The sequence below is a fragment of the Rhinolophus ferrumequinum genome, chromosome 3 (assembly GCF_004115265.2).
Source record: "Rhinolophus ferrumequinum isolate MPI-CBG mRhiFer1 chromosome 3, mRhiFer1_v1.p, whole genome shotgun sequence".
NCBI lineage: Eukaryota > Metazoa > Chordata > Mammalia > Chiroptera > Rhinolophidae > Rhinolophus > Rhinolophus ferrumequinum.
Window position 1 is genome coordinate 89,077,156 of NC_046286.1, and position 17,459 is coordinate 89,094,614.

Consider the following 17,459-nt stretch of genomic DNA (forward strand, 5'->3'; position numbering starts at 1 on the left):
ACTAAACTACTAAAATACATTACAACATGTAGAGTAAATGCTTCTCAAAAATAATTTAATATTGGTAAAATAGTCTGTTTTGCTTCATAGGGAATATTAAAAAGGGTACTTATTAAGAGTCCATTAAAAACTCTTTGTTTATCTAACGACAAACACATGCATTTGTTTATATTGAACATGTTTGACCTTGTGGTAATGTGCATGATTTTTTGCTCCTTGGTTCCTTTATTAAATGTTCTTAATTTTAAAACGTTCTGTCCATTTTGTTAAAAAATAAAAATTCCTTGGCTTTATTTTTGGCAGCTTGTAGGTTGATGTTTTTTAGAGACCTGCTGCCTTTTGCTGATAATAAATAGATTTTCTGGTGGCGTGGTGGTGGTGGTAAGAAATGTGGAATAAGGACCTCAGAATATGTGAGCTCTGTGCACAAGGGGTGTATGTAGAACTGCTTACACGACACCTTCACTGGTTGTCCGTGTTCATGTCTGACAGCTGGACGCAGGACCATGGGAGTATGTTATGTAGATGAAGTTTATTCTGTATTCAGTGTAAGGTGAATTTGGGTACATTTTGATGAAGGATAGTTTGGAAGCACAATGGAAGATGAAGATTAATTTCGGAGGGTATGCTATGGTACATGTCATTTCTGTTAAGGATGGGTGGTCATTTGAGTTTCTGTAGTTTTGTTTCATTGCCCTGCTGCAAGGCAGTTAGGTTGACTGCTCTGTAGAGGGCTATTGGCAAGAGAAAAGCTGATCCTTAGGAGATTTTTCAAGAGAGTGAAGTGCCTGGAGAGCTGAGTGGTTCAGACTGTACAGGGTCTTGTATGACTTGCTAAGTATTTTGTATTTTAACCTGGTGGCAAAGGGGAGAAGTCATTAAAGGACACTGAGCAAGAGAGAGGTGCAATAGGATTTGTATTTTATAGGAAGGTGGCTAATGGTTATGAGGAATGGGTTTGAAATGGGCAAGACTAACAGCAGAGCAGTCCATTAGGATACGCTTGTAGCCATCTGGTCAGAGGTGATAATGACCAGGAATGAGGCAGCGGTGAGGGAGTAGATCTAATAACTTGATAGTGTGGGTCCAGTAAGGGCAGGGGAAGACGTAGAGAAAAAGAAGATTGTCAGCTGGCATTAGAGCCTGAGGTTGGGAACATAGGAAAATACAGGGCAGCCTTACAAGTTAGTGGGGTGTGTGATGGGCTGGTACATTTCATTTTGACTATGTTGAAATGAGGCGCTTGAATAACATCCAGGAGGAGATACCTGCTGTCTGTGCAGTTGTCACTGTGGATCTGTATTCAGATGAGAGACTTTGACCAAACATGCAGAAACTTTTTTTTCTTTTCTTTTGAATGTAAGTCTATTATTGACTTCCCAGTTTATCTATTAATTCAAATGCATTTATTCTTAATTTTCATGCCCACATTCTAGCATATTATAATTTTAATTATTTGTCTTAATTGTAAGCTTTATATTTCAGCATTACCAGTGAACTGAAATGTTCTTATTCTCTCCTGGGTAAGATCCTGCTGCCCTACTGCCTCTCCGGGGTGTTATTATAACAGGTGGCTGATTTGCTTTCTAACAACATGAGTTTTGGGTTTATTTTCATCGTTTGTGTTCTGTTTCAGTCTAATTTTCACCCTCTTGTTCCATAAGTGCAAACTTTGATTGTTTAGATTGTTTCAAATCTTCCCCTGTACCCAGCTCCATTTTCAGTTTCGTATTTAGGGGGAGAAATACCTGTATCGTGGAAACTTCCTCTGCTGGTTCAGAGACACCAATCACAACTTCATATATTTTTGATAATAGCTTTGTTGATGTACAATTCATATACCATCTACCTAAAATGTACAATTGCATTGCTTTTAGTATATTTAGCATTGTGCAACCATCATCACAATCAAATTAGAACATTTTCATCACCTCAAAATGAAACCCTATTCTCCTTAGCTGTCAGTTCGCCCTTGCCAACTCTCTAATCTCCCCACTTCTAAACAATCACTAATCTATTTTCTGTTTTTGTATATTTGCCTAAAAACAATATTTTAATTACACCATCAATTGTCTACTTCTTCCAAGTTTGCCTTTGCATAGGTATTTTGACATTGTTAGCCTCTCCAGAAGGAGGCAGTATACGTTCTCAGTAAAAATCTACAGGGGAAAAAAATACACAAGCAGAAGCTCACAAAAACACTGTTTGATAAACACAACTCTGTAAGACCCAACAGAGGACTTTAAATCATGCTAAAGTGAAGGACTGAGAGGGAAGATGAAATAGAAGAGCAACAAATTTTTTAAAATACTGCGTTTCTTTTAGAGAATCATGACAATGATACAGAAAGGTGAATGTGTGGATTATTAGTTCGAGCAGGACACTGATAATGAGAAACATCTGGGTTCTATTTTTGGCTGTGCCCTTTGACCGAGTCATTTAATCATTCTGGGTTATTTTGCTGATTTCCTAATAGTACTTTACTCCAGTTGGTATTTGTAATGATATCAAGCTGCAGTAGAAGATAACATCTCAAATTGTGCACGTGCACATAAAACTCAAAAATTCTGTACTTGGCTTTTTACATCATAAAATCATGTCTTATATTTCTTACTCATTAAATTAAAACAGCTTTATGACAAATAAAATGAGATCACGAAGATGCTGTCTGAAGGGAAATGTAATTTGGAATGTTTATTAGTCAATTACAGACTTTTTTTTTTTTATTAGCTTTTGAATGAGACGACTACTAACCTAACATTAGAAATTTGGTTTTTCATGACTTTCCTCCTAAGGCATGCATCTGTGAGCCCATGGACTACTCTGCTTTTGGGGTGTCCTAGGTAAAGCCACATACCCCCTGCAGGTATTTTTTTTTTATTTTGTTTTAGATGATCTTGTTCTGAGACCTGTCTGGAAGTGATTTATTAGCACTTAACGTTCAGGCTGATATCATTAGAGTCAGGTACCCTTCTGCTCTTCTCAAGATTTATTACAGGGTCTATTCACTCATCACACAGCACAGACAGAGCTGCGTTTAGTCAGGTAGTGAAGGCATCCCTCTTTAGAGTGAGCGAGTGAATGCCACTGGATCTCTTAATATAAACCGGCTCCGGCTCCAAGGCAAGCGCTGGTGGTGGTGATGTGTTGAATCTCTGTTCCCTGGGGATGTCTGCTTTGTATCTGCAGCTTTAATGTTTCACTTAATATCCTTTTTGGCTACTGAGCGCACTCCTTTCCAGCAGCAGGCAGCGTTTGGCTGCTCAACTTGCTTCATTTCCTGGCCATGCCGGGCTGAGCAAGTACTAGCTGTGAGCATCTGCTGGGGGGCTTTCTGTGTGGCATTTCTGTACGTTTTTTAAATTGAGAAGAAGTTGAAGTAATAGCAGTCGCCTTTTGCCTAGAACCTGAGCCCCTGTATCTTTCAAATGAATTCCTGGAAACGAGCATGCTCAGACAACTGGCAAATCATTGTCCAGTGACCGGGAGGAAATGATCATTGCTCTTCATTTATAATGCAAATTCTGAGGTGTCTCCAGAAGTGTGGTAAACTTAAAATGATGGCTGTGGTGAGAACGTCTCTGCAGAAAGTTGTGGTTTTGTTACATCGTTTACAAAGGATGGCAGTTTCTTCTCCTCGGTATCAGAAGCTCTGTAAGGTAACTAACTGAGTGATTGAAAATAAGGATCTCTGGTGTCTGACAATTCTACTGTTTCTCAGGCTCTAAAAACTAAATTTTCAGGGTTTTTATGAAGGAAAAAAATTCCTTGTTTAGTGACTGATTGTAAAGCTGTTGAAATGAACTGCTAATTCAATGTTGTTTAAGAATTAGGAATAAGTCCTGTTTTGTGCTCATTTGATTTTGCATCTGACAAAAATCTTGTCTTCTGAGATGGGCTAGTGAAATACAGCAAAACTACATTTGTTAAGACCTGTTACCTCTGTGATACTTTGCAGTGTCTAAATATTGAATGGCACATTAATTTTAAGTAAATTTCAGTAAATTTAAAAGAAGAGTTTAAAATAATCTTTCAGCAGGTTACTTAGAAACTGTCCATCTCTTTCAATTTGAAAAATGAAAGCATGTTTTGGAGAGTATTAGATAATATCATCATACAATATTCCCTATAGTCTTGAATCTTTCTAGTTAAACTTAAAGAACTTAATTTTATTTGGACAAGTGGGTTAAGTACACTCTCAGGAGGCAACTTGTTTGACAGTTGCAAATTTCAAAAACTACGTCATCCTAACCATAAACCATTGAATGGGCTCCTGTATTTTTTTAAGTTAGCTATTATATTTTTGGTCATAGTTTTGTTTTATTTAACCTATAGTTATACCATCTTATTACTTTTGTCAGAAACTGTGGAGATTTGATGTAAAAGGAGGGAAGGACTTATAACAGGAATGTTAAAGCAGTGTATACAGCACCTCAGCACAGGATTCTTCCATCATAACATATTCTAGTACCGTTTCCAAGAATGTATCTTATTGTCTTGTTAGCTGCCCCAAATCATTTGTAATTGGAAATACTGTCTCTAGGACAGGATTATTTTTCTGATGATGTAAAATATGACATGTCCAAGCACCTAGATTGTGCATGTTATATGGCAGCAGATTGGTAGGGGACAAGTATTCTATTAACTTTATCATGTTTTTATTCCTTACAGTTTGGTCAATTAAATATATTTCTGTCTGGAAACTTTTTTTCTTTGAGAAGTTTTAGGAGACAGATGAAGGTAGTGGAGTATTCTTTGCAGAAATACTTAGAAGTGTTTCATTTGCACAAGAAGTTAATTAAACCTTAGTATGACTCAGTAATTCAGTTGTAAACATTTGTAAATTAATTATTTTAATGTGTTGTGTTTTGGTCCACTTCAGAGAATGAATTTGTTCCGGTCAAATATTTATGTATTTCATGAACAGGTAGTTTTGATGATGGAGAAGGAAAGCACTTTCACTACTGCATGTTATTTGTTATTTTATCTTTTTAGCTACAGGTATGACTATAAAGTATCCTGTTTTTATTAGCTGGGCCATTTTTCTGATTCATTTATATGCATACTTTCACAAAATCAGATATTTTTCTCAAGTCATATGACCAACGTATTAAGTTAGTCTGAAGTATGAAGCAGAAGATGTTCAAATACTGGAGAAAGTTGCTTAATTCGTTTTATTATTATACCCCAAATAAACAGAAGTTCATTTTCCTGAAGTCATTGCATAAATTAATTCCCATCAGAAATACTCTTTGGGCAGATTTCTTGAGATTTATGATTTCCTAAAGAAACCACTGAAATTAAAATGTTTAAGATAAGTGTTACTCTTTTCTTTTGGAAAACTAAATTTGTGTTATTTGCGGTTGAAATGATATCTTCTAAATTTCTTTTCATAGATGCAAAATTAACAGATGCAAAATTAAAATTAGATAATGAAATGAGAAATATACAATTCTGGTACTTTCCAGTAGGTGTCAATATAAGGCAATGATATATGAGATTTTGTGTAAGGAACTGGAAATGCAGAATAGGAAGTGGCAAAATTACTATGAAATAAGTCAGCTAGTAATAGATATTTATTTGCTTGGTTACATTTTGAAAACTGATCTTAGTTGTTTACTATGTTAACTCATATGATAAAAATAAAAATTTAGTTGCAGACTTAAATATTAACAGTTGCCATCTCAAATATTGACGTAGATATCTATTCCAATTTAAAATGTTAATGTATTTTAATTATCAATAGTCTGCATGTAGTACCTCATGGTTTAAATAAGTTTGTTATTTATTTGCTTTAAGACACTATAAATTCTCTTCCCCTTAAATTGTAAATGCTAAAATGACTTATACCTCCTACATTCTCTAAATTTAGTTTCTTAGAAAGGAAATGCTAAAAGTTTCAGTGTTTCTTCCTTAGGATATAGAGGCAGTCCATTGTAAATACATTACAGACTGACATGAACGAGAAAAAAAATGTTGCATAATCTGAGGGAGATATGACTATTTTAAATTCATATTGATATTTTAATACCCTCTCGTTTTCCTGTTTAGGATTTCTCTTTTTACATATTACATGAAAATTCTGTCTTTTACCAGACTTTTCCCTCCGTGTACCTTGTCTTTCTGTACTTCTTTTCAGACTTCTCTTGAGCATGAGAAAATAGTGTATGCGTTACACAATTGAAAATTGGTGTTAAATATTCTCATTTTGTGGTCTTTCCTTTATGTTTTGAAGAGAGGGGCAGAATGATAAGAAGCACTTGGAATTCATAGCTTTCAGAGTTGAAATATGCTTTTCCCCCTTTCAACCTACTCACACATTTACTTGTATTTTTCGCTTTGAAAAATATTTCTTCCTGGCTATACATCCCATAAAATTTGGGCAGGAGACTGAAGCATAAGCACTACTTTCTTGGAGATATATTTAGCAGTGTTGAAATTGCCCTGATGAATTAAAATCACTTTATGCTGGATGCTAATTTTTCCAGATTGGGTTTTGATTGCTTCTTTCCTTTAAAATATTAACGACTATAAAAGTGATTTTTCTTCTAATACAGTACAGTAAAGGCAAAGCTGACTGTAAATGATTTAAGAAAATAAAATTGACTTTAATTTGTTTTCATTGTTATATGATTATTTTGGGATATTTTATCATTCAATCTTTGGATTAAAAGCTGACTGAGTTTATGTTGGATCAGAAAGGAAGTTTGTAAGTCCTGATGTCTTTTTTAGTGCCAATTTTCATAAAACATTTATTAATTGAGGACATGGTATGAGCAGCTTTTTGTAAAGGAGATTGAAGTATGAACCAATATAAAAAAATCAGAAAAAATTGTGCTGTAAATTGAGCTCATGGATTCACACATTTAAAATTTTTAATTTATGTAATATAACTCTTATTTGCCTGCATATATATTTAAATCACTTTAGTTCACATGATTTTAATCATCTCCAAACTTTTTTGATTCATGTAGTCCTAGCAGTAAAAATATTTTGAACATCTGTCTATGTAGATGTCTAATCTTACCTTATCTTACCTTACCTTGTCTTATCTCATCTTATCTTATCTTATCCAATCACACATATGCCGTGGTAAAATCACATATTAAATATTAGTAGAGCATAATTTTGTTTTTACTTTCTACAGTTCTCTTCTTGCACTCCAGTTGGTTTTCTTTCTCTCTTTCTGTGGTATGTACACTGCTGTTTTGGTGACTACTGATTCACACATACAGTGAATGTGTGCTGATCTGAAACGCATGCCTGGAAAACCATTTCTTTCATGGTATCAGAGCAGCTGCCTCTGAGTACTCTGTGAAAAATAGACCAGAAGATTCCACCCAACAAATCTGGCTTGACAGGTGATGTCCACAAAAGGCTTGCTGTGTGTGTGTGTTCACGTGTAGAGAGCTACGTAGAGGCTTACAGTGCCAAGGGGCAATGGTGTATGAACATAAAGGCACAGAGTCTCTGAATGGATTTTCAGATTTACTGATGAAGTAAGTTTGCACAGCATTTTTCACCTACATGTGTGGGTCCCCTTTATTTAGAGGTAGTTAAGGTTGAGTATGGGTTTTTAAAGAAGACACAGAATGGCATGGTGTATTTTCAAATGATTTACACCCTGTATAGTTAAATTACATTTTTTTATTCCCCCAAATTCCCCCATCTTGTTTTCAGATTAAAAACTATGCTATTCTTGAATAATTAAATCCTCAGGTGTTCTAGGGTGATGGAGCTTTACTCTGTCTTGATCTGGATGTTGAAGTGTATATATTTTAAGATCAGCTCTCAGATTCCCTCCGTAATCAAATCACTCACATATCGTTTGAACCACAGAAAAGGTCAGTCATGGTCTCTAGCCTGGATGTACAACTCTAGTTGATCCTATGAGCATTGTCTCTTCTTGGTTTTATGAGAAATTCTTGGTTTCTTTAGTTCAGAAAATTTGTGAACGCTGAGGTATTTAATAGAAATAAAATGCCAACTGTGGAAGGATTTGCTGACACCTAACCCATCCCCATTGATGCCCGAGGCGTGTTGCGTCAGAGCTGTACGAGCACATGAGTACATTACTTCCCTTACTCTTCCTGTTTCTATATTTCTTCAGTGGATTGAGATTATAGATTAAAGTGAGACAATACCTGCATCCCTACTTGTCATCAGGTATAGTAGTCCCCCTTCACCCACACTTTCGCTTTCCTCAGTTTCAGTTGTCTACGGTCAACCTTGGTCCGAAAATACTAAATGGAAAATTCCAGAAATAAACAATTCATAAGTTTTAAATTTTGTTCCAGTCTTAGTAGCATGATGAAATCTTGCTCTGACTAGCTCTGTGCTGCCTGGCCCGTGAATCATCTCTTTGTCCAGCATATCCATGCTGTATGTACAGTACAATAAGATATTTTGAAAGAGGGAGACCACATTTGCATAATTTTTATTACAGCATATTGTTATAATTGTTGTATTTTATTATTAGTTATTGTTGTTGATCTCTTACTATAACTAATTTACAAAATAAATTTTATCCTAGGTAGGTACGTGTAGAAAAAAAGAGAATTCATAGGGTTCATACTATGTTTCAGGGTTCATCCGTGTTTTCAGACATCTACTTGGGGTCTTAGAATGTATCTTCTGTGGTTAAGGGGAAAGTACTCTGTTTTCTTATGGCTTCCAAAAGCTGCAGTGCTATTTTAGATGATTCCCTGATCTCTGTTTTGCCATAGCTCCCTAAGACAATGTGTATTTAAAAAAAAAAAAATCAAAACAGTTATCTAATTCAATAACATTTTGTGAATCAGAAAACTCATGCCATCAATGACTGTTAGCTAAAAACAGTCTAATTAGATGTGATATAATACTTTGTCAGTTAACTAAAAAAATGAATACACTCTACAAGATTGCATTTTAAATAGTTCTTTAACAGTCAAGATATTATTTGTGTGTCTTATCTGTGATCTCCAAATCAGAGACAAACAAAAAGTCATTCTGACAATGTTAGAATAGCATTATGAATGTGGATACAAGATGTTTACTTTTAGAGTATCATTTGATAATTGTGACTACAATGTTGACGATTTGTGTTTACCTAGGGGTAAAGTTATTACATTTCAAGGGGAGATTTCTAAGTTGAATATACTGCACAGTATATTCAGATAATGTATAGATATTACCAGTGACCGTGAGCACTGCCAACTTGTCTTAGTATACTTGGTAGTTTATTTTTAGCTCTCTAAAATAAGCAATTAGTAGAACTTCTACCATAGAGATAGAAGAATATCGAAAATTTCATGCTGTGGTAGCTTGCTCAGTTTCATAAAGTTTATTCATTTCTGGGCAAGGTAAATGAATCCAAATAATTGAACTTGGAAAGGATATGAAGTGCATCAGAGGGTTTCTTTTCATTTTCCCTCTTCTAATTTGTTTAGTTCTATGGAATTCTAGAAGGTTAATTTATAACAAAGCTCACTTATAAAAGCAGATGGTGACTTTTATTGCTTAATAAACAATAGGCTGATATAAAAGTATGGCTTGATAAAGCTTAAGCAAGACTTTTTGGAAAAACATCAAATGAAAGAAGACATTGAATTGTTTTCACAATAGACTATTTTGCTCTTGCTCTAAGAAAATTGTAAAAAAAGTGGCCAAATACAGCAATAAAATAACCACAAGCTTTCATGACTGAAAAAAGGCTTATTACCACTGATACAATTTACTTTTTAGAGTATTTTACAGTTTACACTGTTTTCTCATATAGTTCATCATTAATACAGGGTATTAATTAGAATTATATTATTATTTATCTTTAAGAGATAGGTAGCAAAGAAATTGTCATTATTTTACCACCGAATAAACGGCAAAACAGGTTTTGTAAATTGGCAGGTTAGGGAACACGCCATTGATTGTTCAGCTAGTATGTGGCACAACTTGAACTAGACATAAGTATTCTGATTCCAGATCCAATGGAATCAGTTACATTTAGTTTCCAATAGTTTTCTGATAGTTTTAGGAATTATACTAGGCTAAAATGAGCTATGCACTACGGAAGGTTTAGAAAGAGAAATCAAATTAAGTAAGTAGTAGATATTGTTTCACTCTAAATTATCTTCATGCGTATTTCATTTTCTGAAGAGATTTAACCGACAGTATTTTTTAAGGCATGGGTTGTAGAATCCCAGAGCATGAGGAGATGTCTGAAACCATCGTATTCAACCATTTCATTTTACAGATGAGGAAACAGATGATCTATAATGGATGTTTCATTGCTGCTTGCTTTGTGGGGGTAGGGATGTACTTGTTTTCTCTTAAAAGTTTAAACATAATGAAATATGTTCATTTCAAAACGATTTTGGTATTTGAGTTCTGGCTATATAATTTGAAAAGAACAAAGATTTTGTTATAGTTTAAACTTGTATGTTGTATGCTTTTTTAGTGGGCTCATTGTCTAGTATGTAAAAATGATGGATTGGTTCATTTTAATGCAAACTAATATAGTTGTTTCTGGTTTTTGTGTAGTAATTTAGTTTGGTTTGAGTCTCCATATTACAAGTATGGAATTATATATTCACTGAACCTAATTCTCTACACTCAAAATGTAGTTTTTATCAATTTATTTAAAAGGGCCTATTACTCCTTAAAAAATAAATTGAAAAGTCAGTCAACTAACTTTCTAAACTGGGTCTTTTCTATTAGGAATTTTTTTTTTTTTTTTAAGAATTCAACTCAACACACAATGAGATATATAGATGATATATTACAGAATTGTACACTTGAATCCTATGTAATTTTACTAAAACCATTGTCACCCCAATAAATTTTAATTAAAAAAGTAAAATAAAAGATTAAAAAAAAACAAACAAACAAAAAGACTTCAATTCCAAGGTCATGTATTGAATGGCTGTCATGTGCCAAAGGTACATGTTAAGTGCCGTAAACACAGAATACAACATTGTATTTTCCATGTAAAACAAGGACGTTCGCATAACTTGTTCTGAAGAAATTTAATGGTTAAGAGAGTTCACACTTGTCTAGAGTTAGATATTGTGAACTCTATTCATCCTGGCTTTGCTACTTACCAATGATGTGACCTTGGGCAGGTCATTTAATATCTGCAGCTCAGCTTCCTTTTCAGAAAATGGAGTTGGAATTAATCTCTCTCTCTCTCTCTCTCTCTCTCTCTCTCTCTCTCTCAGTGATTGTGAGAATTTTAATAGCATTTATAAAATGGTATCACAGAGCCTGACACAGTTAGATGCCATGTGTGTTGGTTAGTCTTGTGACAGAGGTGGCTGTTTTTGCTATGATGGCGATTATTCTAATACATTGGTTGTGTGTGGATCAAACGAGAGGATCTAAGTGATGTGCCCAGCACAGCGACTTGACCATCGAGATTCCCTAATGTCTCTTGGGTGTTGGGGTGTTATCATCATTTTTATTATTATTGTCCCTAAAGGAACCCTTAGATCTTAACAAGGGGGTTCACATCAGTTACCCAGGGAACTTTCCCAAAAGATTCATGCCCCGCAGTCTTTGACTTACTGGGTCTGAGTTGCAACATGGGCCATCCATACTTTTAACAGTGGAGTAGGGAAAATAAGTCTTCAAAGTTCTTCCCAGTTTGTTATTTTCTCTGATTGAGACTCAGTTTGAAGAAGTGCAAGAAAAAGCTTCCCTTGACCAATGAGCTTGGCACCGAAACTCCTGTAGGCTGAGTATTCCCCAGTTGATGAGGGCTCCTCTAGATTGTGGGTTAGGCTACTAGATAGCACCTAAATATCTAGTTAACCCACAATGAAAACTCATATAATCCTAATTTACGTAAAACATCTTATTAAGAAAATCTGTTTCATTACCAGGATTGAGCAAAGAAAAGGAAAAAGTTATCTTTACTGTGACTGAAACTGGAGGGAAAACAAACATGTTTGCTTAGAAGAGAATGAAAAGAAATACAGAAACTCTTAAATGTATTCTCAACACTTATAAGAATTATGTTTTTTGATGCCATTAGTTTTGATTCTCAGTTCACTTCCAAAACATCTGACTTTACTGTTTTTGGTATGGAAAGTTCTTGCTGTATTTGGCTGAAAAACAATATAGAATGAGTTGTTTTCTAGGTGCACATGCATCTACCCAGTGTGAGCTGCCAGGGGACTGGCTTCCCTCATGCCAGGGTGGTTGTAATACGCCAGCAAGGGATGTGTTGTTTGTGATAAGGTTTCTTTTGGGACTTTACACCCTTCCTTTTAAACTTCACACATCATGAATGTTTTCCCGTGTCATCAAACATTTCTTATATGTGATTTTTAATAGTGTAAATAAACTTCTATTGAATGGCTGCGTGATAACTTATTTAAGTAATCTACCATGGCTAGATAACTACGTTATTGCCAGTTGTTCTCATGATAAATAATTCTTGATGAACACCCTCATAAATCAGTGAGTGCATCCCCATTATTTCCAGGATATGTTTTTCGAACTGAGTAACTAGACCAAATGAACATTTAATGACATTTGCTATATAATGCCAAATTTCCCTCTTGCAAGGGAGTACCTGTCTACATGCCCACTAGCAACTTGCATGCCTAATTTCCTGTTCCCGCCCAGAAAATAGGTGATATCAATTAAAAATATTTTATGAAATTGTTAGAGGAAAAATGCAACCATGTTGTAGATTATAAACTAAAACCTCGTGAGGTTAACTGATTTGCCTAAGTGTGGAAGCAAACAGTCTCTTCCCAAATTGTCTGAAATCCAGACGCTGAGCGAGGAACACAAACACTAAGGTTTAAGATGGGGTGTGACAAATACCACATAATAAAACTAAAAGTTGTTTGACCACAAAGAAAAAAAGTCATTTCTGACTTGAAAATGTCAGGGAGTGTTTAGAAAGGTAGTTAGGAATTGTGAAGAGTAGGTCGAGTTGAATAGGTAATTCTGGGAATAGACCACTGAGTGTGCAAACACACAGGGAACGAAAGTGTTCTCATGACAGTCAGAGAACACTGGGTCCTGGCTTATCGGCCGTAGCTAGGAAATTCACATTTTCATCTCAATGAAAAATGACTCTTTTGATTGCCAGCTCTGTATGCCAGATCATCATTGACTTTTGACTGTTTCCAAAATTTAGTCCCGTTTTAAAGAAAAAATGTTTGTGAATATTGGAAATATTCAAACATGGAGAGCATTTCCAAATGGGGATTTTAAAATGAAAAAAATTGCATAATATTCATACCTTTGAAATAAGAACAGAGTTCTTCTGTCTCCTTAAAACGGAATGACCTTCCTTTGGCGATGCAAGTCATTTTGGTATGAGAGTGACAAAAAAATTTATGCTTTTCATTGTGACTCAATTGATGAGCGAATGACACAATATTTCAAGCAAAAATGAAAAATAATTAACAGTATAAATCAGTCTATCTAGTCTTAAATCATAGATAGAACTTTACAGTTAATAGAAATTATAAAAATTATTTGGCCAGTTTCCTCATTTAATATATGAGGAAATAATGCCCTAACGTTTATGTGGAGGTTTGGTCTTAATGTGCTTTAATATATTATTTTATGCCACCCAAGGTCAGATAGCCCAGTGACACTTGTCTACATAGCTCAGTTCCAGGAGATGACTCCAGTGTTCATTGCATTTCATTATATCTATTGTACTTATTTTTATAGAATTTATATTGAACTTTGCCTAGTATTATAGTTCGCTGTTTATTTCTCTTAAATTTCAATTTCTTGAATTTAGGGCCTTATTGTAGAAGAGTTTTTGAACAGAGCAAGTATTTGTAAATGTTGAATAGATAACCCAATTTTCAAGATTTACGATGTTATTATAATATAGCAGAAATGCTCTCCTTTGACTTTTTAAAAATAATTTTATTAAGATAGAATTTGTATACACTAATTCACTCTTTTAAAGTGTACAAGTCAGTGTTTTTCAGCATATTCACAAGGTTATGCAACTAGTAACACAATTAAATTTTGGAATAGTTTTCTCCTTCCGCCACCAAAGAAACCCCATATCTCTGAGCACGCACTCCCTATTTCTGCCCATTCCACTCTCCCAGCCCTAGGCAGCCACTGATCTAGTTTCTGTCTTTGCTTTTTACCGTGAGATTTGGGAGTAAGAATTTGAAACCATAAATGTTCGGTAAAACGAATGGAAAGTACTTCTAACTTACTGTGACAAATTTACTACTTTATCTTACAGAATTTGATAGTTTTTGTATTTTAATTAATAATTAGGATAGCTTTTGTTGTGATTTGTAAACCTCGCAGCGTTATAATATGTAACTTACTTTTCATATTCATTGTTTAGAGTACCTTACAAGTAAGTATAATGGGAAAAATTCTGAATTGGGAATTGGAAGACCTAGGTTTGATTACCTTACTTGCTGTTTGATCTTTTGTGATTCTCAAATAATGTGCCAATCCTCAATTTCTTCATGTAGACAGTGAGAATGATATGCATTCTATTAGAAAGATATTATAGGATCAATAAGTTCATGTTTATGAATTTGCTATACAGGGCTAGAGTATTCCTAAAATTAAGATGTTAAATTTTCTGTAATTTCTTGTTCTGTTAACCTACCACCAAACACAATGACAATATTTAGCCACATGCTTTTACCACAGTTCGCTGATGGAATACTTTTTGAAACGGTGAAAGAACATGCTATCTAAAAGCTTCTGTTTGTCTCAACTCAGGCGGCAGAATGTTGAATACCAACCACAGCATGTCTTTCTGCAATGCAGGATCATTTCATTTTTCTTCTTTCTTAAGGCACCAAGCCAGCTTTCGTATTAAGGGTGCATCTTCTGCCAGTAAAATCATACTATTTTTAAACAACTTAGATTCACACTGGGGCTCCATGAAAGAGCCCATGTCTTCAGAGCAGGACTGATGTCCCCTGAAGGGCAGTATCTAGTCAAAAGAAATACTCTGAGAGTTTTGTTCAATCCCATATTAGGGCAGCCATAATTTTTATCATCTGTACTTTATTTATCTCAGATGCTGGTGTCACATGTAAAACTTGGGAAGACTTGAGGAAGGTCTTTCCTGAATTTCAGTAATTATTAAACTTTCTGGTAATTCTCAGATGATTTTTTAATAATCTCTATTTGGTGAGGAAGGTTTTGATAGGAACTGAATAACCTGAATTAATGAGCAGAATGACTGATTGCTGTTTTCCATTAATTTTTGAAGCAAATCCTAAAGTGCTTTGTTGGATAACCTGTCATTGTGTAAGATCCTTACGTGGTGTGGTGGTAAAAAAGGGAAACATTTTCTCTTTTTGAAGTAATTGCTTCTTCTAATGGAAGCCTAATGACCTATTATGCTTATTTCTAAAAGTTGAGCTGCAAAGCTTGACAGGAAGCTAGTGAAAGATTTGAGAAATTATAAACGAAAAATTTCAGGAAGTCTCATGTGGTTGAGAATCAATACTTTATGACAATTACATGATTCAATAATTCACTTGTGCCAAATGTCATCATCCTTATTTTAAAAGCTGGAGTGATTTCTAGAAATGCATCTGAGTGTTGGAGTAGAAGGCTGCTCCTGGACAGGTGTCTTGCCCATTTTAGGTGTCTTATGGTTTCTCTGAATGTCATATTGCAGGTCGAACAAGGAAGTGAGAGTAGAGTTTTCTTGTTGATATTGAAATCATAAAAAAAACAAACACTGGTGACTTCGAATAAGTGGTACCTTGGTTTTTTAACGTAATCTGTTCTGGAAGACCAGTCAAGTTCTGAAACGTTTGAAAAGCGAGGCACTGTTTCCCCATAGAAAGTAATGCAAAATGGATGAATCCATTCCAGACCTTTAAAATCAACCCCTAAAACTACAAATTTAGCATGAATTTTCCTATCTAATGATACCATAGATCCATAAAATTTACGGCATTCGTAAACTGAAATGTTCGTCAACGGAGTTTATTGGTGTCAGGTGTACAAAACAATGTAATAGTTAGACATTTATACCCCTCACAAAGTGATAACCCCCCTCCCTCAATCTACTAAAAAGTTTTTTCACAGCAGAGGAGACCATCAATAAAACCAAAAGGCATCCCAGTGGGGAGAAGGTATTTGTCAATGACACATCTGATAAGGGCTTAATATCCAAAATTTATAAAAAACTCATTCAACTCCATACCAAAAAAACAAAGCAACCCAGTTAAGAAATGGGCAGAGCGCATGAAGAGACATTTTTCTAAAGAGGACACACAGATGGCAAACAGACATATGAAAAAATGCTCAACCTCACTAATCATTAGAGAAATGGAAATAAAGACCACAATCAGATACACCTCACCCCAGTCAGAATGGTCCCCTTATTTTTTAAAGATGAGAAGACAGAAGTTTAGAAGGGTTACGTGAACTGTCCTAGAATATATTAATAGTGACAATGGCTGAACTATTTTGATAAGGATATAGTCTATTTTTTGGATTTTATGGGACTATTTTATAAAAGTGTATTTTATAGGTTTCTGAGATGGACTGTTAACACCAAATGAATTAACTTGTTGGTGTGAATGATTTCCTTGGAGGTGGTTCCTGAAAATAAATTAAAAAAATATCTCTCTTAGATAAAACCCATATAGTCACATCTTAAAAGTTGTTAAATCTGGTTGTCAGCATATGGGTATTTATTTTAGTGTCTTTCAACTATTCTGTTGCTTGAATATTTTCATGATAAAATGTTTTGGAAGTAATAGCAACTCCACTATGATAAAGGTTGGAGAGATTACTTGAAACTCTGAAAGCTTAACTCTTGAGAATCATAAAACAATTTAATTGTTCTCTTTGTGTGTTCTTCACATTTTGTTAAGACTGTGACAAATGCAAAATAGTTTAAGTGTCTTGACCTACCTGATGATAAATATTTACTGAGCCTGTAGCTTTTCTTTCTCTTAGCTCATTTAAATTGAACAAAAGTCATTTTAAAAAACTCAATTTTCCTTTACAAAAGCTGCACATGCCTACTGCAAGTTTGTGACTATTCAAAGCATGAAATATGTAGTGTTGATAATCTCATTTATTATAGTTTACTAATTCCTGTAGAGATTGGAAAGAAAATTGTCCTTTCTTAAAGCATTCATTATTTCAGACTCAGTATAATAGGAAGGTTTTGTTTGCACCCCTATTTAACAAGATTTTCCAAATCCTGTTTGGAACTGGTAACTTTTGTCCAGGCAGGCTAAGAGGCCCTTCCATTTGCAATATTGATCTAATGTCTTCGTCTTTCACATTTGTCAAGGTTAGTAGAAATTTATAAAGACTCATTTCTTAGACTCCGGGACTATCCTTGTCTCTAGTTAGGAAAGATACATAGGTTTTGTAAAAGGAACAATTTATTCATAATAGGTTACTGCAAAAGCCATTCATATTTGCATTTTGTTTGGTTTTTCTCATTCCTTCTAGTTGCTACTTAAAGCTGCTGCTTTGTAATTTGACGTAAT

The 17,459-nt window shown here is 34.6% G+C and overlaps 1 protein-coding gene across 11 annotated transcripts in view; it reads left to right on the forward strand.

The window, feature by feature from the left end:
• UTRN (utrophin) overlaps positions 1-17,459 on the forward strand; it is a 460,160-nt gene that overhangs the window by 234,139 nt on the left and 208,562 nt on the right. Inside the window, exon 1 of one of the 11 annotated variants that reach the window (XM_033093667.1) lies at positions 3,463-3,659. The exons of the other annotated variants lie outside the window; for them this stretch is intronic. Coding sequence (XP_032949558.1) covers positions 3,516-3,659 — 144 coding nt within the window. The 5' untranslated portion in view covers positions 3,463-3,515. Of the gene's footprint in view, positions 1-3,462; positions 3,660-17,459 lie in introns of those variants that run through there. 11 annotated transcript variants of the gene reach the window in all.